Source organism: Urocampus carinirostris, chromosome 12 (assembly GCF_059441175.1).
Source record: "Urocampus carinirostris isolate Australia breed hairy pipefish chromosome 12, RoL_Ucar_1.0, whole genome shotgun sequence".
In the NCBI taxonomy this organism is placed as follows: Eukaryota; Metazoa; Chordata; class Actinopteri; order Syngnathiformes; family Syngnathidae; genus Urocampus; species Urocampus carinirostris.
In genome coordinates, this window is record NC_142360.1 from 13587709 (window position 1) to 13611514 (window position 23806).

The 23806-nt window shown below is 40.6% G+C and overlaps 2 protein-coding genes across 4 annotated transcripts in view; one reads left to right on the forward strand and one right to left on the reverse strand.

Moving 5' to 3' along the window:
• fnbp1l (formin binding protein 1-like) overlaps positions 1-10283 on the reverse strand; it is a 38936-nt gene extending 28653 nt beyond the window's left edge. For all 3 annotated transcript variants that reach the window (XM_088348830.1, XM_088348831.1, XM_088348829.1), the window contains exon 1: positions 10117-10283. In XM_088348830.1, the coding sequence (XP_088204956.1) occupies positions 10117-10140 (24 nt within the window). In that variant the 5' untranslated portion in view covers positions 10141-10283. The remainder of the gene's footprint in view (positions 1-10116) is intronic.
• Positions 10284-12043: 1760 nt separating this feature from the next.
• LOC148355013 (methylcrotonoyl-CoA carboxylase beta chain, mitochondrial) lies at positions 12044-22246 on the forward strand. Its single transcript, XM_088348832.1, has 12 exons — positions 12044-12176; positions 14730-14891; positions 14958-15154; positions 15289-15467; positions 15533-15613; positions 16192-16370; positions 16612-16828; positions 16912-17003; positions 17679-17835; positions 19962-20084; positions 21803-22030; positions 22098-22246. Exons 1-12 carry the CDS (start codon positions 12130-12132, stop codon positions 22182-22184), a joined length of 1749 nt encoding a protein of 582 aa, XP_088204958.1. The 5' UTR covers positions 12044-12129; the 3' UTR covers positions 22185-22246.
• Positions 22247-23806: the final 1560 nt, after the last annotated feature.

A 23806-nucleotide genomic window follows, 5' to 3' on the forward strand; every position in this document is an offset into this window, starting at 1 on the left:
AGTCACGTTAGCTCACTCCCGGAAAAATGCAACATTATAAATTATATTGGGGACAGTAGAACAAACATTTGAATACACATTTTATCTTTCTAACAAATTGACAAGTCAAGGTCAGGACACAGTAAACCCACAGCGTTCTAAAATATTCATTCTTTTTTGGGTATCAAGTGTTCTCCACACCATGTGCAGTAGCTCCCATCTAAAGAAACTGTATATTTTTGCCTCTTTATTCTGTCAGTATGAAAACGGAAATATTTTGCATTACTTCAAATTAGGTCTGACATTCCAAACAAAATTTTTCCAACTAATCAGCTGGTGGACTTTAAACTTAAATCTAAAGTCTAGTTGGACACTGAAAGACTTTTCCACCACTTCATCACCATTGATCGGCTCAAACTGGCTAATTTTGAGCGTTATAGCTGAGCATAGGAGAAGAAGACCCCCTGCCAGTCTTTCATCCTTAAGCTAGACTAGGCTGTTCCACTGGAAACCTCAGACAGCCCAAAGCAGTGTGGCAGCTTCTAAGAGTTAGTTTACAACACGTGCACAATGAACGCACCAAGCACATTCTACATCATAAAGGATGTCCCTCTGTCGCTTCGTAATTCTTTTTTTGGAATGAACCCGAGAAACTACAAAGAAAAACAAGAATTTATATAAAGGAAAGCAGAGCTACTATACTAAGGGTAAGTGTTGCCATAGTTCCCATAAAGTGGCCAACAGATGAAAGAATGACATGTTTGACTAAATAGTAATTACTGAGACAAAAAGGCTCGCAATTTGCTGGAAACACTCATGTAAAATAATTTAAATTAATAAACACTGCACACAAATGCATACATAAATCTGTAGAATTTCACAATAAATGATTTGGCATCAACTGTTTTTTTTGGTACTTTTTCTTTATGTTGATAATGGATTTCAAAAGCACGCCCTTAAGTGGACAGAGATGTGTCAGAACAGCGTCGGTAAACTTCCTGGCAGCCAATCAGGTTCCATGTTGACTGCCAACACATTAATCTCATCAGAGGATTATGATGTTCAGTCAGTCTGAGTGTCCACTCGAGAGATCATTCAATGCTTTGAGTACAGCCCTGTCTGAAACTTTCAAACAAACTGCATTTGAAATTACAGTAGAGCTAGGCAATAAATTTTATTTATTCAATGAATTCACATTTTAAATAAGGCAAAATTTTCTAAATCAGGGAAATCAGGGTATGGTATTTAAGAATATAATTTGGATCAATTAAAGCTGGTGCTGAGTGATCAATAAACTGGCGAGGAAAGCGAGTTGTGGGCACAGAGCTCGACAGCCTGACAACAGTAGCTGAGAGACGGGCACTGAAAAAGCCAATCATCATCACATGCACTACACAGCATTATGTTCAGACAGAAGAGCAGCTTCAGCGACAGACTGCTGTCACTGTCCTGTACCACGGACAGACTGAAGAGATCTTTTCTTCCTCATGCCATGAGGCTCTTTAACTCCATCCGGCGGAGTAATGGCCCACATTAAACCAGACCCCCTACATTGCATATTACCGTACTTTTATTGCAGTATGTATTTTATGTAGCACTGATTAAATACTCTACAACACGCTACAGTGGGTATTAGCACGTCACATTGGGTATTTGTATATTGTATTCCTTTTGCTCTATTATTGTATTGTTCTCAGCGAAGGGATGTTGCTGGAAATGTGAATTTCCCTGCGGGGATGAATCAAGTATCTATCTATCTACACTACATCCGGAAAGTATTCACAGCGCTTCACTTTTTCCACATTTTGTTTTGTTACAGCCTCATTCCAAATTCTATTAATTTAATCTCTTATCTCAAAATTCTACACAAGATACTCCATTATGACAATGTGAAAAAGTTTTTTTTTAACATTTTTTGAATTTATTAAAAATAGAAAACTAAGAAATCACATTTACATAAGTATTCAGAGCCTTTGCCATTAAGCTCAAAATTGAGCTCAGGTGCATCTTTTTTCCACTGATCATCCTTGAGATCTTTCTACAGCTTAATTGGAGTCCACCTGCAGTAAATTCAGTTGATTGGACATGATTTGGAAAGGCACACACCTGTCCATATAAGGTCCCACAGTTGAGTGTGCATGTCAGAGCACAAACACCAAGCATGGAGTCAAAAGAACTGTGTGTAGACGTGCGAGACAGGATTGTCTTGAGGCACAAATCTGGGGAAGGATACAGAAAAATGTCTGCTGCTTTGAAGGTCCCAATGAGCACAGTGGCCTCCATTATTCGTAAATGGAAGACATTTGGAACCACCAGGACTCTTCCTAGAGCTGGCCGGCCTTCTAAACTGAGCGTTCGGGGAAGAAGGGCCTTAGTCAGGGAGGTGACCAAGAACCCGATGGTCACTCTGTCAGAGCTCCAGCGTTCCTCTGTGGAGAGAGGAGAGCCTTCCAGAAGGACAACCATCTCTGCAGCAATCCACCAATCAGGCCTGTATGGTAGAGTGGCCAGACGAAAGCCACTCCTTAGTAAAAGGAACATGGAAGCCTGTCTGGAATTTGCCAAAAAGCATCTGAATGACTCTCAGACCATGAGAAACAAAATTCTCTGGTCTGATGAGACAAAGATTGAACTCTTTGGTGTGAATGCCAGGCGCCATGTTTGGAGGAAACCAGGCACCGCTCATCACCAGGCGAATACCATCCCTACAGTAAAACATGGTGGTGGCAGCATCATGCTGTGGGGATGTTTTTCAGCAGCAGGAACTGGCAGACTAGTCAGGATAGAAGGAAAAATGAATGCAGCAATATATAGAGATATCCTGGATGAAAACCTGCTCTTGACCTCAGGCTGGGGCGAAGGTTCATTTTTCAGCAGGACAACGACCCAAAGCACACAGCAAAGTTCTCAAAAGATTGGCTTCAGAGTCCAGACTTAAATCCAATCGAACATCTCTGGAGAGATCTGAAAATGGCTGTGCACAAACATCTCCCATCCAACCTGATTGAGCTTGAGACTTACTGCAGAGAAGAATGGGCAAAACTGCCTAAAGATAGGTGTGCTAAACTTGTGGGATCATATTCAAAAATACTTGAGGCTGTATTTGCTGCCAAAGGTGGATCAACAAAGTATTAAGCAAAGGCTATGAATACTTATGTAAATGTGATTTCTTAGTTTTCTATTTTTAATAAATTCAAAAAAAGTTAAAAAAAAAAACTTTTTCACATTGTCATAATGGAGTATTTTGTGTAGAATTTTGAGATAAGAGATTAAATTAATACAATTTGGAATGAGGCTGTAACATAACAAAATGTGGAAAAAGTGAATCGCTGTGAATACTTTCCGGATGCACTGTCTCTTAAAAGCATTTGCACAATTGGTAAAATGCTGGTTTGGCTTGGTAACAAGGTGTGTTTTCAACAATTATCGTCCAAATGTTTTGGGAAAAAGCTACAAATCGCATTATTTGTTTGTTTTTTTCAAAAACTTCTAAGGTTTACGTTTACAATAAAATCTACCGTATTTTCCAGACTATGAGGCACACCTAAAAGCCCCACATTGGCCAGAAATTTCAAAGTGCGTCTTATAACACGGTGTGCCTGGTGTGTGGATAAAAGTAGGATTGCATACAGCATTTATGCATGTGCGATACAACACAAGGAAGACATGTAGGCATCAAGACAAACAGCTAATGGCCATAGGTCTTGAAAACAACAAATGCACAAGACAAATGAAGAGGAAATGGGAGGAAGTTGGAGTCAATGTATGAGGCGGAACTGTTCAAAATCACCTAAAAGAAATGGGATTTTCTTATAGTAAACCTAAAAGGAAAAATTCGTTGACGCTTAGACACAAAAGAACAAGTCTACAATGGGCCAAGGAGAGGCAATCATGGACTGTGGATGACTGGATGAAGCTCATCTTCAGTGACTAGTCACCAATCCGCATTAGACGAGGTGACGATGCTGGAACTTTTGTTTGGTGCTGTTCCGGTGAGATTTACAAAGAAGACTGCCTCAAGAAAACATCAAAATTCACACAGTCCTAATGATATGGGGCTGCATGGCAAGCAAAAGCACTGGGGAGATAGCTTTGGTCAAATCTGCAATAAATGCACAAGTTTACATTGACATTTTGGACAGCTTTCTTATTCCTTCAATTGAAAACATGTTTGGGGATAATGAACTCATTTTCCAAGATGACAATGCATCATGCCACAGAGCAAAAACTTTAAAAGTGTCCCTTGGACAAAGACATATTCAGTCACTGTCATGGACTGGAAATAACCCAGATCTCAACCCAACTGAAAACCTCTCGTGGAAATTGAAAAAAAAAAAAAAAGTCCACAGCAGGGTTCCGACCAGCAAAGATGATCAGGCAACTACAATCAAAGTTGGCACCAGATTGTTGAATACTGTTTGCCACTCATCAAGTCTATGCCTCAGAGACTGCAAGCGATCATAAAAGCCAAAGGTAGTGCAACTAAATACTAGTGATATGTCTTGGTTGTTAAACCTTGGTCTGTTTTTCAAGATTCCATTTTTCTTCTCCTTTTAATGGGGTGATTCCATATATTTTCCTGTGCTTGGTCTATAAAAGTAGCATTTAACGACCACCACCACCACAAAAAATATATATATATATATTCATTTATTTTAGTGTTTTTGAATGCCCAGGAATTGTATTATATTTTCCTGCTTTTTATCAGAGTTTGCTCTACGGAATAAAATGTACATTTTGAAATGGTCCGCATAGCTTAAAAGATTAGGCTTTCTAATACATCAACTTGCCCAACACTGATGATTCCATACTTTTTGCTCGGGGTTGTATATGTAAAAGAATAACAAAAAATCTAAATCAGCATAATGGTAAATGGTCTGAATTTATATAGCGCTTTTCAATCATGTATAGTCATGTTTATTTGTGACGCCCTTAATCACAAGGAGTCTCAAAGGGCTGCAAAGACCACAGATTACTGTTGCAGACTATTATTACACCATCCCCTGATCAAAAATCTACATGAGGGCAAGGAAAAACACAAAAACCTCAACATGAGGAAAATGAATAAAATGTCGATTGCATTGAACATATTTTCCCTCTTACTTTTTCTTTTCATTTCACTAACTCTTACCATTTTTTTCGCCTTGACATCTATTATTACCGTTAAATTTGGAATATAAGCCACGACTTTCCCCCCCCAAGTTTTCAAGCCTGCGGATTAGGCAACGATGCGGCTAATTTATGCATTTTTTTCTTACGACCGCCAGTGGTGCCCGAGCAGTTCAAGGTAAGAGTGAGACACGCGGAATATAGGTGTTAAGAAAGACGCAAGTTTCTTGCAGCTTTGTACATGAAAAAAACTAGCATGAACAGACCCTCAAATAAATGGTGTCAATCGAAAGAGTGATAACTACCATATTGGGGATAATTTTACGAGTCTATTTCCGTTTACAAATAAACAATGTGGTGAAACGAACAGATTACAAGAAGCAATGTCAACAAAGCAGAGATGTTTAAGGTATATTCCTATTTATCTGTCGGCATTATCGTGAGTTATGAAGTAAATATATTACACTTTTGGATTATTTGGATTGTCCTTGATGTAACAAAGCCATATTCGCAAGCATTCAAAGAATTTGAAGACGGCCAGGACGCATTGTGGTGAGTTACCTCTGCCTTATAGTTTCCAGGTATCTTGTTTCTGACCGATCGTGATATTTCTGTGATGAGTACATTTTCAAATGGTCCGCATAGCTTAAAAGTTTAGGCTTTCTAATAATATGTTGCATGACGCATTTCAGTGACTGGTGACGACATGAGCCTTTTAGTCTAGTGCACCTAGAATATAAAAAATGTATGACAAGTGACTATTTTTTTGAAGTTGTATCTTTATAATACAGTTCCCCTTATGGTGTGTAAAATACGGTATTTTAATTTTTGTTTTTCTATATACTATTACTGATTTTTATACAATTACCCTAACTGTATCATCTCTACTGTGGTATTGTATCTTGTAAATGTTTTTACAGCATCAGTATGGCACTTTTTGATTTTATAGGAAATTTTGCTTGTTGCAATGACAATAAATTATGTTCATTCTATACCAATCATTGTGTCATTTTAGCGTTGTCTGTTATTAAATGGTGTAACTAAAGTGTAACATGAAAAATATGGTTTTGTTTTACTTTCCTTAAATCTGAACAAATTTACAACAACATTGGCTTATTTAGGAGGCTGTTGGAAATGTAAATTTAGATATAGTCAGAGAAGTGTTTCTTATTAAATTATATTTAAAAAAGGTGATTTGTAGTTTGCAGCTTGAATGTTTAACTCAATTCCAAAAATAGACAGCAAACAAATTAACCTTAACATATTTGTAGAATTCCAAAAAATGTGTTAGAGTTGTGGTTTCAGAAGTCATGAGTCATTCAAAATGTTAAAAAGGGAAAAATGGGTTATTTTTTTCCTAAGTGTTGCTGTTTGACTGAGTCTGTTTCTATCTCCACGCAGAATAACTGAGCTGACGTTTACATATCTTATCCCATTATTCTGGTCAGTGTAAGTATGTGATTTAAGACATTAAAAGCTGTCCCTTTGTTTACTCCAGTTAAAAATCACAAGTAATGTGCCTTGCTGTAAATTATTTTTTATGATACATTGGGGGCCAAGCGAGCTAACAATTTTAGCCTATTTTAAGCCAATGTTGATAACAGCACTCATCTCGGATGTGAATTACTCCCAAGTTGTATTCACACACCCACATAATGCGTTGCTGCATTATTCCATCTCTGTGGCAACTACCACGCTCTCCACAATTATGTTGGCTTATCAAAGAGTGCTGAAATCATTTCCGCATTAATTGTTTACTGGTGACCTGGTTTCTGCGTACATGCAACACAGACATTTTCAGTAAATTGAACTCTATCACCAGCGGGAGTCATAATAAAAACTGATGAGGGTTTTTGTTTGTGAAACACATACTTGTTACAGCTTACCTCAATGCAGTTATGAGCATGTAAACATCAAACTATTTCCTGCAATTAGGTGGTTTTGGTATTATAAACAAATGTCTTGCATCTGAAAGTAAAATGATCAGGTTAAAGATAGGGTTAGTTGCCAAAAAATGCAACAATGCAAAGTTTGATGATTTGTAATACTGTAATTTATTGCTGCGTATACATTCATGATTGTAAGAGTCCTTCATTTATAACTTTTTATTATTTCATTTATTTACAACTCCTTTACTTTTACTATTGGATTCAAGGCACTAACTTAATGCAGTAACTTCAGGATTATTCATATATTTGAGTGTAATAATTTACTATTTGTATTTATCACCAGGATTCTTGATGCATCCATTCATTCAGTTGTTATTCAGTCTCTACATATTTTAAAGTGGTGTTTTTAGTTAGCAGTTAGGAGAAGGGTTTGTGTTATATCAATACTTGCCAGACAAAGGGCCCATGGGGGGTATTTTTCCAATACCTTTAAAGTTTTGTTATGGTCATAGCTCGCCCTCCTGATATAAAAGTGATAGTCAGCCATTTTGTCCGGGCAGTTGTGAAACCATGTAGCCTCACATTGCACAGAATATTATGTTTTTTTTTTTTAAAGCAACAACATAATGCACCACTCGAGCGTTTGTTTTTACCAGTCTCACAACCCGTGTACAGTGGGACCTGGCTACTTCGCGGTTCGAAGTTCGCGGATTCAGAGCTTCGCGGTCTGCAATGCTTTAAAAAAAAAAAAAAAATTTGAAGGGGCTTTGCAGATTTTCACTTTTTGCGGGTTTTTTCGGCGGAACGTCAGCGGACGCGGGATAAGGCGGCCAGCTGGAAGGGACGGGGGAAGGGGGGGAGTCGGCGGAGGTCACTCCCGGGCCGCGCGACGGAGCGAGTTCGGCGGACCTGGCGTCACCCTAATAAGGATAAGCGGTGCAGATAATGAGATGAGATTTTATTTTATTTTATTTTTTTTGAAGGGGCGTCGCTACTTCGCAGATTTTCACTTTTAGCGGGTGGTTTTGGTCCCCATTAACCGGGTCTAAAAAATAATAATGAAAAAAATAATAATCAGACATGGGGACTTGAGACTTAGTGACTTGGACTCGAGTCGACTCGAGTCGCTGTTTTTATGACTTGTGACTTGACTTGGACTTGGCAATCTAAGACTCGGGACTTGACTTGTGACTTGACTTGCCCAAGAAAAAAATACTTGGGACTTACTTGGGACTTGAAGGTGAAGACTTGAGACTTACTTGAGACTTGCACATGTGTGACTTGGTCCCATGTCTGATAATAATAATAATATATATATTTTTTTTAAAGGTGCGCCGCTACTTCGCGGATTTTCACTTATCGCGGGTGGTTTTGGTCCCCGTTAACCGCGATAACCGAGGTCTTACTGTATTAAATGAAAACAAGGAGGAAGAAAATCATTCCTCTACATGAGTAGGACAGAAATTTGCAACAACTACTATTTTTGTTACATCAACTTATGTGATCGGACAGATTTGTACCTCTGGCATTACGATTGACCTCTGTGATGTTAATTGCGGCACATTATTACATTTTAATTACAATTACATAATATATTAGTGTTTACTTTTAACATGTTTGGGACCGACATTGAAAAAGTAGCTGAAATCTAATTTCTTATGACGATTAGAAGCTACTGGCCTACAACAGTGGAGGGAGCTCTTTAAAAAAAAAATCGCATTACTCAATCATAACTACTAAGCACAGTAATGTCGTGTGTCATAATAAATGCTAACTAATGCATACATTCAAAAATATAAAGTATTTTCAATTAATTATTTGTAACCAGAATAAAGAAATACAAATTGAACCGTGTTGGGCTTCAGTAGCAATTTTTGATGTATATTGGTATATTTTATAACACTTTGGAGAAAGGAAATAAGATGCATTTTGCACAATCTTTTGTAAACAATTCCTGCCGCAAAAACTCCCCAAAACATGATCCATTTTTAATATTTTGCTAAAAGGAGTTAACATAGCTCAGAAGGTCATTGGCTGCGCTGTGCCCAGTTTGGAGGACGTTGCCCGGCTTCCGCTGTCGCAACAGAACTGTCAACATTGTAACAGACTCTTCTCACCCAGGTTACCACCTCTTTGACAAGTTGCCCTCATGTCGATGCTACAGGTTCCTTAAAACAATGACAACAGGAAACAGTTTCTTCCCCAAGGCCATCACTACCCTAAACAAACGCACAAAACTGAAAATGTATATCTTGAGAATTATTTTGGATTTTTTTGTTGCTGCAAAAAGGTATTGCACTCCTTTTCATTGCATTCTTGTTACGATGCACTACTCAATCATTGCACTATTATTAAAACTTGGGCCGGTTTTTAAGCACTGCGTTGTACATATATTTGCCTTTTTCTTTTGTCGATCTTTTATCTTAGGTTTATTTTTATTACAGGTTTACCTTGGAGTGCCATGTCTAAGCTCGTTGCATACGATGATTCACCACGTTAATGCCAGTAACAACAAAGACAGTAGTATTCTGTTTTATTAAATTACATTAAATTAAAGACACGAAACGATCAGAAAAAATGAGTCAACGTCTTCGTGGTTTTCTCAAACAACAGTTAAAAAAAGAATGGTATTAGATTAAATGCATTTAAGTGTATGACTTTGCAAATTAAGCATTCATTAACTTTGTTACCGTTACATTAAGTATTCGTTCGAGGAGCAATAGAGAGCGATCGGGCTTTTATCTTATTTCTCATTCTTCCTTAGGGAAACTAGGCGTGACATCCCCAAAAATAGTCAAGATACAACTTGCCGGTCCACACGTTGCAAACAACACAAGTGTTTCGACATGTTCACTTCGCAGCAGAGGCGTCAAGGAGAAGCGAAGCGAGACGAGGGGACATGTTTTCCGGACCCGGCTGCCTTTTGTTCGGCTCCCGTCACAAGTGCTTGAGGTGCGCCGCTGATTAGCTATAGCATTAGCCACTCGCCTAGCGTTAGCCGAGCGTCCTGGCAGAAAGCTAAAAGGAAAGGTGCCAGCACCTTACTGTGTCTTATCCTCCCTCGCAGAGTTAAACAACAACCTTACTGGGGTAATAAAAATAGTTTCAAAGTGTTGAAAAGATATTTTTCAAGACATACCCAGAGCTCCGTTCCCCAACTCATCGCGGAGACTTCCCCGGGATAGGGCGCTTTTTTCCCCAATCTCCGGTTTTTCCTCAAACTGCTGCCACTCGTGTACGAGACCGTCTGCTCACGCGCGCACGCGCACAACACTCCCCCTCTTGCCCGGACCCGCCCTTCTGGAGGGAAAGAAAGGGGCGGGGTTCTCCGACTCGGCTGCATGGTAAACAAAGATTTTCGCTTCTGATCAAAATCATGATGTTGTTTATTCCTAAAACCGTGAAACAAATTACCCGCTCGTCCACCATTATCCGGTGACATGCGTGCATCCACATTTACATTTGGACATGCAACTTCTTAATTTCAGCAAACTGAAGTGAAACGTGACGAAGTAAGGCAGAGTCCTCTTGCGGCCAACATTAATTTACACCCCCTAACAACCAAATTTATCTTTAAAGGTACCATGTTTAATATTTGAGCCCCAGATGACACTGATTTGTCCATTACGAAGAAAAAACGGTGCCAGATGAGCACAGCTCATCAGCAAGATGAGAGACAAACACGGCAGCGACTACTAGGTATAGCTTCCACTATATAAAAGAAATACACATTTTTCGACCTATGAATATTTATTAAAAAAATAACATTGGTATGATAGTTCATATATTTTTAACTATTATTCAAATCAATGTTTTTTTTTTACTGAATGTCGATTTTTGGACCACTATGAGGCACTGAATATTAGAAAAAGTAATTATTTCTTCCTTCTTCCCTTCCTCTACCAACTCATTCATTCATTCATTCATTTATTTGTTCCTGCCTTTTCTTGAGACGTGGAAGAAAAAAGGTTTGTAAAATGTATTATTCACAAGTAATTATGTCAAATTAAACCTCTTCAAATTTCAGTTTGGAAGGTACAGCCACAATAAAAGAATAGCAGTTTTAATTTGGACAGGACCCCCAAAATTCCGAAGGCGGAAAGATGTCAATGTCATATGTGATCTCATCTCATCTCATCAGCTGCACCGCTTATCCTCAGTCGGGTCGCAGGGATGCTGGAGTCCATCCCAGCAATCATCGGGCAGTGGGCAGGGGACACCCTGGACTAGTTGCCAGCCAATCGCAGGGCACACAGGGACAGACAACTCACTCGCTCAGTCACACCTAGGGACAATTTGGACCGGCCAATTCACCTGAAATGCATGTTTTTGGAATGTGGGAGGAAACCGGAGTGCTCGGAGGAAATCTGTAAAACTTAATCCAATTATAATTTTAGGATGGAAGATAAATGTCTGAAACCTTGCACCAGTAATTAACTCTCTGCACTATGTTGCTGCCTTGTCTGAACGTTTGGTGTAAAATAAAGTGAAAGGTACTGTTATTTAACTGGGCTTTTGCTGAACCGCTGACAAATATCTGGATGTATTTAAAGTTGTTTTATTCTGTTTCACCATACTATCAGTAATTGAATGCATTTTAATGAAAACTAAATAAATAAATAAATAAATAAACAAACAAACAGATAAATAAATAAACCCAAAGTTTTAATACATGGAATAAAAAGATGAATGAACTGACAAGTTATTGAGTGAGTGACTGACTGACCAACCACATGAATGAATGCACCAACCCAACGGTGCAGAGGTCCAGGGTTCACGTTCAGCTACCAGCCTCTCCGTGCGGAGTTTGCATATTCTCCCCGTGCCTGAGTAGCTTTCCACATTCCAAAAAACACGCATGGCGGGTTATTTGGTGACTCCAAATTATCTCTGGGTGTGAGTGAGCGTGTCTGTCTCTCTGTGCCTCGCGACTGGCTGCCAACCAGTTCGGGGTGTCCCCCGCCCACTGCCCCACTCCGAGCGAGGATGCGCGGTGCAGAAAATGAATGGATTATTATAGCGCTTTACCTCCCCGGTCCTATGAGTGGCGATATTTACACGCGATAGCCAATGGCCAACGAATAACACTGGGAAAAGTAAGAAAGGGATTCGCATAGGGCTCCTAATATTTGTTTTGTTTTGTTTTGTTTTTATGCATTATTTCGTATTTCTTGAAGGCATGTATCACACCGTTGCAAGGTAAAAACCGTAAGATTGGCACCAACCTTGAGCGTGTTTATATCTCGGAACGATGAGTGCCCAACAATGATGACCTTTGGCATACATTTACAAACAACTGATCTTTGGAAGCGTTTGAGGATTAACAACCAATGACACCGCGTTTGTTTCTTAAATACATGGTTAAGTGTATGTTTGCATGGTGCACGCACTACCAGCAATGTAAGGGTTGTCTGTTGTAATGTATTGCAAGCATTATCAGCATGTATTATTTTTTTCCCCTTCAAATCATGTGAAATTTACAGCGTTCTAGAGTTTGTGCAAAAAATGAATTTTGATGAAATTGCAGTCAGAAGTACAGAACAATTGCCATTTTAGATCGAAAAGTATTTATTACAAGCTCTTGGGGAGAAAAGTGTCAAAATAGATAATAATGTATTCCAATGCACTTAATGAGGCTTGGTAAACGTTGACCAAGTTTACAGTCATGGAAAACTGCTTCTTTCGGGGCACTTCCATGAAAATGTCAGCCGGTGTCATGTCGAGAAATGCATCCCTGCCGAGATTTGCATCCCCTAGCTACTATCACTACTTTTACCTCGTTTTATCTCACTTTTATATCACTTTTTGGGAATGTAATGGCGAACATATAATCAAAACCACTTCGTCTTGCATTTGTTGGAAATGTAATACAATTTAAACCATTCTGTATTTGTAATTGTTGTGAATGTAATCGAACGGTAATGCACACCGTATATAAATCACATTTGAGCAGGTAACATGTTTATTTTGCCTTTTTCGACTCAAATTTCTCGTATTAAAACTGTTATTCACTCTACCATAAAGCTTATTTCAGCATAATAAGCTCTATGGTAGAGTGCATAACAGTTCTTAAAAGTGATTTATATACGGTGTGCATTACCGTTCGATTACAATCACAACAAATGCAAGACGATGTGGTTTTGGTCATATGTTCGCCAATACATTCCCGAAAAGTGATATAAAAGTGAGATAAAACGAGGTAAAAGTGGTTATAGTAGCTAGGGGATGTAAATCTCGGCAGAGATGCATTTCTCGGCATAACACCGGCACGACTGAAAAGAAAACCCACAAAGTTGTGATCTCATACCTGTCAACCTCATCCTATTGCTCCACCTATACATGATTTCGATTACCCTTATTAAGCAATAATGAACACAACGCAGCACCTATTTGTTCATGAAATGAAATGGAATGAATGATCTGAAATGATATAGCGCTTTTCAAGTCAATGACTTCCCAAAGCGCTTTACAGTGTGCTTCACATTTCCCAATAGCGGCCTTGCATTGCAGCCATGTAAGACGCTAACCTGCTTATTGGGGGTATTAGGGGTTCAGTGTCTTACCCAAGGACACTTCGACATGTAACACGGACAAGCCGGGATTCGAACTGGGATCCCTTGATCCCAAGACGAGCGCTCTACCTCCTGAGCTATGTATAAAGACTGACTATGTAAAGTACCACAACAATACAGGGTTCGAATGGTGCTTGAATCCTTGAAAATGTTTTAATTTTTAATGTTGTTTTTTCAAGGAATGAGAAGTGCTTGAATTTTGGGTGAAGTGATTTTAAATGATTGGAATTGGTGTCATGTTTCATAATAAGTCTGCCTAAAAATAATACCAACTCTGGTGGCTGCGCTTTGCCATAGCATTTTGTATTCCAACGTGATTAACGGCAGCTGGCATTAGTTTCTATGCCATAGTACATAAGACAATGCCATAGAATCTATGGCATTGTCTTATGTACCGTCATCACCCCATACGGGTCGCGCCCAAGAGGAAAGGTGCATGCTATGCCTGAACAGGGCACTATGAAATGTGTATTCGTGCAAGGATTATGTATCAATTATGGACATTGAAAATAGGCCATGCAAAAAATCAAGGTAGCGTTCCCAGTGGTTAATGTGGTAACGGGACGAAACCCAGCAATTGAAAATGTAAGCTAAATATTAATGTCATTTTAACCCAACACCTATATGAGGAGAGATTTCTTTGAAAAATATTGTTCACAAGTATTGTTCAGATCCACAAATGTATTCCTGATTTATTATTGTATCGATAAATTTATATGCAAGATGAAAAATCACACGTAAATAGCACATACATTGGTGGAACCGCAAAATACAAGATTCACAACTGATTAGTTACTTTAATGGTACTGGAAAAACGGAAATACTGGCTTTGAAAGTGCTTTAATAGTGCTTTAAATTGGCCATGTAAAATGTGTACGAAATCTGAACAATATTGGCAATCTACAATGTCGTCATCTGCTACTGATGACAGAGACTACTGGGATTAGAGGCGATATGGTCAAGACAAGATCGGTGTTAAAAAAAAAAAGGGGGGGGGGGAATGTACAAAAATTGTTATACAGCATACACAATTTTTAAGGACCAAAAAAACGTATAAAAGACAAAGAAAACATTTACATAGATGTGGTCCAATAGTCGATTAGTTTGCAGTTATGGCACAGTTGAACAATAAAGTTATGCTAAACATGAATTTTTCTTAAGTGTTACGTTCCTCGTGCAGGGCAGCAGTGCAACATCAGCAATGCTTGGGCCGACACATGTGCACGGCTGCCAAGAGACGAGCTTTGCGTAGCGCCTTCCCAGTACTGGAACAGCCCCTCCATGACGTCCACAAGCACGTTTACGAAGCTAACCTTCAAAACAGCAAACGCTGCCATGACAGGTCTGTTGGATGTGTTTTCAAACTCATCACCATTTGACTTCACCACATCTCTCAACTGATTTACAGATATGAGGAGCTGGATCAGAAGGTGACCAAAGGAGGGGGGGATAACGCCATTGCTAGACACACTCAGAGGAATAGGAAGTTGTTGGTGAAGGATCGACTGCGCCTACTGTTGGACGACGACGAGTTTCTCGAGCTGTCTCGCTTTGCTGGTCTGGGCCTGCCATACGGCGATATCCCGTCGGCCGGCTGCCTGACGGGTCAGAAACCAAAAACTAGAAGGGTATTCTTGGTACTGACCCTAGAAAATGTGATAGAACCAGGGCTGCTTGGAAGCTGTGGTTCAGATCTTAACTCCACTGGCTCTTCTTTGTTTGATTGTAAATACACGCAGGTATTGGCAGGATCAACGGCCTTTGGTGCGTCTTTATTGCCAACGATGCCACAGTGAAGGGAGGAACTGCCTACCCGATCACAGTAAAAAAGCAGCTGCGGGCACAAGAGGTTGCGATTCAGAACCGCCTGCCCTGCGTCTATCTGGTTGACTCCGGTGGAGCATTTTTGCCCCTGCAGGTATTCATTTCTATCAGTAATTCTTTTGCCGAGTTTTGTATTTAATACAATTTCAACATCTGCAGTCAGAAATCTTTCCTGACAAGAACCAGGGAGGGAGGACGTTTTACAATGAAGCCATCATGTCCGCAATGAAGATTCCGCAGGTAAGCTCAACCCAACTTTATATGACCACCAAATAAAACCTAATACAAACAAATAAACAATTATGAAAATCTTAGCGTGCTTTTGAGCTAGAGAAAAAAACATCAATGAGTGCAGGTGTAAAAAATAATTGCAATCTGAAAAAAGGCTGAGAATGAGAGCCAAATGACAGTTTGTACAATCCACTTAATTTTAAAAATATTGTACAATGGCCGTATTTTAGTTGTCTTTTTGACATTTTTAGGTATTTGTATTTTGTCGAATTGCTGCTTTCTGAAACAGTTTTAATATACATTTGACATTTACATGTTAACATTTGTATTGTAGTTATTTAATAATAATTCAAATATTTTTAGTGCATAAATCTTTGTGCATATATAAACTCACTCAATTATTTAACGACCATGGCATTTCCAAGCAAAAAGTATTGGTATCGATCGATATGTCCGTTTATGTAATCGGATCAGAGCCACTCTTTACTAATAGGGGATTTTGTTGCTAATCTTTGATTTTACCCAATGATCGGCAGTAACTGTAATCCAAAGTGCTACTAACTAAAAGGCTAGTTCTCACGATCAAGGTGTCGGTGGTGTGCGGTTCATGCACGGCGGGGGGAGCTTACATTCCCACAATGGCGGAGGAGGCGGTGATGGTGCACCGGATAGGGACCATGTTTCTGGGAGGTCCACCGCTGGTCAAGGCTGCTACAGGAGAAGAAGTCACACCCGAGGATCTCGGAGGAGCAAGACTTCACGCTCAGTAGGTGCAGAAATCCTTGCACGGAATTTGTGGCAAATGTCAACCGTGGGCTGAAATAGGATGCCAAACATTAACATATAATTGTGTTGCTGTCCACCCTCAAATGGCGCTTTTTGCAGTACTAGTTAACAGCGAAACCAGCTTTTTATAGAATACTCTCCTCAAACGGCAAAGTGTAAAAGTCCATATTTTGTTGACGTCTTATTATATATTTGAACCAGTCCATGTAATCTGGTTGCAGGGTGAGCGGCTGCGTGGATCATTTTGCCTGGGAAGAAAAAGAGGCCTTCGAGTACACCCGGAACATAATTTCCACCCTTAATTTTACACTGCCTGATGAGGATGAGGATGAAGAGAAGACGAGGAAGAAGAAAGATGACCAAAAGCCACTTTACAGTTCAGAGGAGCTACTTGGCCTTGCCCCCAAAAGTTACAACTACAGTCTGGATGTTAAAATGGTAAAGCTAGCGCAGTCCCTTGATATATTATGCACAATTTAGTGATGGTCTGGATGTAGCGATCATTGCCGTTGTTTGTCCAGGTTATAAGTCGTCTGACGGATGGCAGCCGCTTTCAGGAGTTTAAAGCTCTTTTTGGAACGACACTTGTCACTGGTTTTGCCAAGATACACGGGTATGCATGTAAATAACACACACAATTAAGAATAGCCAAGGGACAAAAGAATAGCAAAGGGACAAAAGGTTTTTACTCTAATATTTTGTGAATAAAAAGCAGCTGTGTATTATACTGTAATTATTTTCCAGGGAGCTCAGTATTTCTGACACAAGACCATTTATCATAGTATCATTGCTCCTGCTTGTAATTTATTTAGTGTGTGTGTGTGTGTGTGTGTGTGTGTGTGTGTGTGTGTGTGTGTGTGTGTGTGTGTGTGTGTGTGTGTGTGTGTGTGTGTGTGTGTGTGTGTGTGTGTGTGTGTGTGTGTGCATGTATGAATGTATGTGTGTGTGTGAGACTAAGGCCATTCACGTGCATTTTTGACTCCTAGCTGATTTAACTAGTCAGTAAACCAGCAGAGGTGATGTAGCAGTGTGATACCTGACTCCATCATCAACCTTTTTTGTTTAAATCCGGGGGAACAAATAGTGTATTATACACACCAATCCAAACCAGCACCTACATTAATTTTTAAATCGGTAGTTTGTGCCAAAGTTCCTGTAGATAAAAAAACCTTCTAGTGTTCGTAAATGTTCAAGTTTGAAAGCAGTTTTGACGGTTTTAATATGCAACTAAGCATCTCTTCTTTTTCTTTTCATTGCTTTTGATTCCAACTTTACTGCACTCACTCAGTCGCTTGGTAGGAATCGTGGCCAACAACGGCGAGATGTCCTACCAGGCTGCCTTGAAAGGCAGCCACTTTGTCCAACTGTGCGACCAAAGAGACATCCCGCTCCTCTTCCTGCAGAACACGGCCCCGTCCGCCACACTCACTTATTCTGTTGCAAAGGTATGCACACTCCTAACGGAAATGGAACAGTATCCATTGGCCTGATGTTGAGGATGCGCGAATGAATTTTAAACAAAATCAAAATGGGACTTATAAGAAAATACAGTGCATGTAAATGCCCCAAATCCTTTTACACACACAGAAAATTGTGGCACCCTGTCATCATCAGTGATGGGAATAACATCATAATATAAAATGCCGTTACGAAACGATGTTAATGAACCAATTATTTTTTCCGCCGTTAGTGACAGTCAAAAGTAATGGATTATTTTGGCACACAGTATGTCAACGGCATGCCCCCGCAAACTTGTTATTCCGTTCTCCTCCGGGTTGTTTGCCACATTTTTTGGAATCATGTCATCAATCAAAATAGCGACTACCATATACAGTGGAACCTCGGTTCTCGACCAAAATCCGTTCCAGAACCTTGTTCGAAAACCGATTTGTTCAATCACCGAAATCGTTTTTCCCATTAAAAGTAATGTAAATCGTTTTAATCCTCTCCAAAACCCTGAATGTTTACCATGAACATAAACATGAAGCTAACCCAGGCTAATCGTACGTTCGCGTTAGCGTACGAAAGATTACGCTAACATGAACGTGTAAAAATAAAAAAATTAGGTCGTTTACACGTCATTTAGCACGCGGGTCTCCACAAAAAGTGATGAGTTGTTCATTGAAAAGGCGGTTCCATTCCAACACCCTGAATGTTTTACGTAAACAAAGCTAACCCAGGCTAATCGTACGTTCGCGTTATCGTAATCTTCCGTACGAAAGATTATGCTAACATGAACGTGTAAAAATTAAAAAAAGGATAAAGAAAAGAGTTATGAATAGGACTTCTTACCTTTGTGGTGGTCAGCAGAAGTCATGCTGTATTCCTTCGAAAGATCGGAAACTCGCACACCTTTTTCATATTTAGCTATTATGTCTTTCTTAAAGGCAATAGTTGTACGAACAACTTTTCTTTTTCCACCTGTCCTGCTTGCACCGACCTTCTTCAGAGGCATAATTAGGGGCTAAAACACTCCGTTCACCGATATTAAAAGCGAAAGCGAAAAGAAGCAAGTGCGCACGTGATAACAGTTCTTCTCGAGGGGTGGGGGCGATCTACACCCGTACGCCGCTCAGCATCGCACCCTAGCATACCGGTGTTCGAACTCCGATTTTTTGACCGAATAGCGAAGCAGGAATTTCTCTAAATTTTTGGTCGAGCACTGATTTGTTTGAACTGAGAGGCGTTCGAAAACCGAGGTTCCACTGTAATTAGATATTGATTACGAATATCACGAAAGCGCCGCAAGAAAAGGCGAATGAGGCGTAAAAAATGTGAGCCGGATATCTGAAAGCGCCAGATATCAGTGAACGCAGCAGCAACCAACTCGTGTCGTTAGTGCACAAAACATCTCCATGAGCTGGCTCTTGGAAGTCAACGAAGGGAGCAGGCTCCCCACCAATCAACAGTTGGTTCCCTCTGAGAAAGGCTTTTTCTTTATAATTGGATCATATGCATTCTTTGCGGATTCTGTGTTGTTGACTTTAAATTTGTTGAACATACAAAAGGTTAAAAGTGTTTTCTATTTCATCTTTTTTGTCGATTTATAAATATTTTAATTTTATTTCCCGTGTTTTTCAGTGTTAATTTGTTAGTGTAAAAATGTAACCTTTTTGTTTCTTTTATCTCTTTCTTTCCTTTTGTTATTGCACTTTTTTGGTTCTTTTTTTTTCCCCATTTAATCTATTTAACTTACTATATATTTTTTACTTCTGATTATTTTAATATATTGTTTACTGTTTATATTCATTGCACTTCAAGTGTAAGATAAGTATTTTGCTGGTGAGGTGTGATAAATATGACAAGGTTCTTTAACACAAATACCTGTCTGTTTTTCTCTAATTAACTGACCCAAATACCGCTCAGAAAATTTCAAACTTTTTGACATACAACTTCTTTTTAAAGTAATATAAAGTTTCCCTGGTATCTAGTTACCTTTGCTCTAAAGTAATTCAGTTACTAACTCAGTTACTGAGTAACTATAACTAATTCCTTTTTTAAAGTAAAGAGCCCACCACTGGCCATCATAAAGTGTATGGACCCTGTCCCTATACCCTTTATTTGTTTTCAGGCAGAGCTCAACAGCAACCGTCTGAAGGCTCAGGGTTCAATGATGTCATCAGTGGCCTGTGCCTCTGTTCCCAAAGTCACAGTGGTTATAGGTGGCTGCCATGGAGCCGACAGCTATGCAATGGTAAGACGGCATGTTACTGTTGTGTAATTTCTGCTAGGAGTAGTTTGGCGAGGCAATGGAAGGCGTCTTCCAATTGGAAAATTCTGGTCAAACATCTGGCATCTTAGGCAAGGAAAGCAATGTGCCATCAACACTGTGTATAGGGGAGATGAGGCGCCGTTGACCTTGAGCCGGGACGTTGTGAAGCAGTGGGCAGAATACTTCGAAGACCTCCTGCATCCCACCAACACGTAATTTTTTGAGGAAAAAGAGCCTGTGAGGAAGCGTAGCCTGTGGACTCTGAGGTGGGCTCTCTTCTTTCTGGGGTTAAAGTTACTCTTGGATGGCAAGGCCCCAGAGGTTAATGGGGTCCACCCAGATTTCATTAAGGCTCTGGGGGTTGTGGGGGTGTGATTGTTGACAGGCCTCTTCAACATCGTGTGGAGATTAAGGACAATACATCTGGACTGGCAGACTGGGGTGGTGGTTCCCATTTTTCATGAAGGGGGGCCGGAGAGTTTGTTCCAACTACAGGGGAATCACAGTTCTCAGCCTCCTTAGTAAGGTACTGGAGAGGACAGTCCGCCAGTAAGTCGAAGCTGGGATTCAGTAGGAACAGTGTGGTTTTCGTCCACGCCATTGGACAGTGGACCAGCTATGCACTCTCTGCAGGGTCTTTGAGGGTGCTGGGACTTTGCCCATCCGGTTCACATGTGTTTTGTGTACTTTGAGAAGGCAATTGACCCGGTTGCCCAGGAAGCCCTGTGAGTGATTCTGGTGGTATGAGGTTAGTCTTATCCAGGCTGTCTGGTCTGCATTGCTGTCAGTAGGTGGGATTTGTTTCCAGAAGGATTTGGACTCCTAGGCTGTGTTGTTCATTTCATTGATGGACAGAATTTCTAGGTACAGGGGGTCTTTTTGAGGATGATGTGGTGATGATGGCTTCCTCAATTCGTGATCTTCAGCTCCCACTGGAGAGGTTTGCAGGTGAGTGTCAAGCGGCCGGGATGAGAATTAGCCCCTCCAAGTCCGAGACCCTGGTTCTAAGCAGGTAAAGGGTGGCATGCTTTTTTGAAATCCTGCCCCAAGTGGAGGAGTTCAAGTCCCTCAGGGTCTTATTTACAAGCAAAGGTAGGTTAGAATAGCAGATCCAACAGACTGACCGGTGCAGTGTCTGCTGTCATGCAGACCCTGTGCTTGTCGGCGGTGGTGAAGAAAGAACTGAACAGAAAGGCAAAGCTCTGGATTAACCGGTTGATCTACGTTCATACCCTCACCTATGGTCATGAACTGCGGGTCCAAAAGAATAAACACACAAACGGCTAAAGTGAGTTTCCTCTGCATTGTTGCTGTGCTTTTCCTTAGTGATAGGGTGAGAAGATCAATCATTTGGAAGGATTTCATTGTAAAACTGCTGCTACTTTGCATTGAGAGCAGCCAGCTGTGGTGGCTCGAGCATCTGATAAGGATGCCTGCTGGATGCCTCCCTTGGAAGGGGTCCCGGGCATGTCCCACCAGCAGGAGGCCCTGGGGACAACCCAGGACACGCTGGTTACTCGAGGGAGATATCACCAGGCTTGTCTGGGAAAGCCTCAGGATCCCGTCAGATAAGCTGGAGGAAGTGACTGGGGATAGGGAGGTCTGGGCTTCTCTACTGAGGCTTCTGCCCTCCAACCCGACCCTGGCTAAGCGAGAGATAATTAATGGATGTTCTAATATTTTTCCCTGTTTGCTTTCAGTGTGGGAGATCTTTTGACCCCAACTTCCTGTTCCTGTGGCCCAATGCGAAAGTTTCAGTGACAGCCACAGGTCACGCTGACAGCCTGCTCGATGCGGACCTTGAAAAGGAAGGCAGAACCCAGATGGAACAAAATATGAACAGGACGTTAGAGGAGGAAAGCTCGGCGTTTTTCTCCTCTGGTCGGCTTTGGGACGACGGAGTCATTCTGCCACAAGACACTCGGAGGGTGAAGTATCAAATACATTATGCTAGCTCACCACACAATATGAATTTAAACATGTTTGCATCCGCAGATTCTTCGAGATTGTCTGGAGATCATTGAGCAACAGAAACATCAACTTTCAACAGAGAAAACTCAATCAGCACTTCTACGCATGTAAAATCATCCATATTGCCTGTCCCAAAAAAGTGATTTGGTGAAATTATTAAATGTGAATTTGAACAGTTGCCTTTTCTTATTGTAAGTCGTCACAGATTATGCAATTGGTTTTGTGCGTGGTGATGCTAATCAGGCTTGACGTGCCAACATTGTTTCTAAAAACGACACAACTTATGGGAGATTGACTCATCTTTTGTGCAAGTTGAGTTCTGTAAATTACAGACTACAAGTCTCTACTTTTTATATGAGAAAATGAATGTTAACATTTGGTACAGTAGCCTTTGTTTGCTATCACAGAGGTCAAATGTTTCCTCTAGTTCTTCACTAGGCTTGCAGAGACTGCAGGAGGGATCTTGGCCCACTCCTCCACACAGATCTTCTCTAGATCAGTCAGGTTTCTGGGCTGTCGCTGAGAAACACAGAGTTTGAGCTCCCTCCAAAGATTTACGATTGGGTTCACGTCTGGAGACTGGTTGGGCAATGCTAGAACCTTGATATGCTGCATACGAAGCCACTCATCGGTTTTGGCTGTGTGCTGCGGGTCGTTGTCGTGTTGGAAGACCCAGCCACGCACCCATCTTCAATGCTCTGACTGAGGGGAGGTGGTTGTTCCCTAAAATCTCACAATACTGTACACGGTCCCAGCCATCCTGTCCCATGTGCAGAAAAAGCCTCAAAGCACCCCCATGCTTCACAGTAGGGATGGTGTTCTTCAGATTGTACTCTACATTCTTCTTCCTCCAAACATGCCTAGTGGAATTATGACCAAAAAGTTATATTTTGGTCTCATCTGACCACAAAACTTTCTTCCATGACTCCTCTGTATCATCCAAACGGTCATATGCAAATTTAAGACGGGCCTTGACATGTGCTGGTTTAAGCAGGGGAACTTTTCCTGCCCTGCATGATTTCAAACCATGACGTCTTAACTTTGGAAACGGTGGTCCCAGCTCTTTTCAGGTCATTGACCAACTCCTGTCGTGTAGTTCCAGGCTGATTCCTCACCTTTCTTAGAAACGTTGAGACCCCACGAGGTGATATCTTGCATGGGGCTACACTCCGATTGAGATTGACCGTCATGTTTAGCTTCTTCCATTTTCTAATGATTGCTCCAACTGTGGATCTTTTTTCACCCAGCTGCTTGGCAATTGCTCCGTAGCCCCTTCCAGCCTTGTGGAGGTGTACTATTTTGTATCTGGTGTCTTTGGACAGCTCTTTGGTCTTCACCATGTTACAAGTTAGTCCTACTGATTGCATGGGGTGGACAGGTGTCTTTATACAGCTAATGACCTCACACAGGTTCCTCTGATTGAAGATGATACATGGAGTGCAGGAGGACTTCTAATGGGTGGACTAAAAGTTCTTTCACGGTCAGAATTCTAGATGATACACAGGATTTCTGGATATTTCTTTTTAGTTTATCTCTCTCACAATGCACGTGCACTTCTGATAAAAATTTCAGACCCCTCCATGATTCCTAAGTGGGAGGAATAGCAAAATAGCAGGGTGTTCTAATACTTATTTTCTTCACTGTACATAAATGTTACAAATCTTTCTAACATGTATGTCAGCTGGTTAAATATTTTGGTGTGGCAGCAGGTTATTGGGTATTTTTTTTCTTAT

Coding starts and splice junctions, on each gene's coding strand:
- LOC148355013 (XM_088348832.1), top strand. CDS start 12,130: ATGCATTATTTCGTATTTCTTGAAGGCATGTATCACACCGTTGCAAG. Junction 17,836..19,961: donor TCACTTATTCTGTTGCAAAG/GTATGCACACTC, acceptor ATTTGTTTTCAG/GCAGAGCTCAACAGCAACCG. Junction 20,085..21,802: donor GAGCCGACAGCTATGCAATG/GTAAGACGGCAT, acceptor GTTTGCTTTCAG/TGTGGGAGATCTTTTGACCC.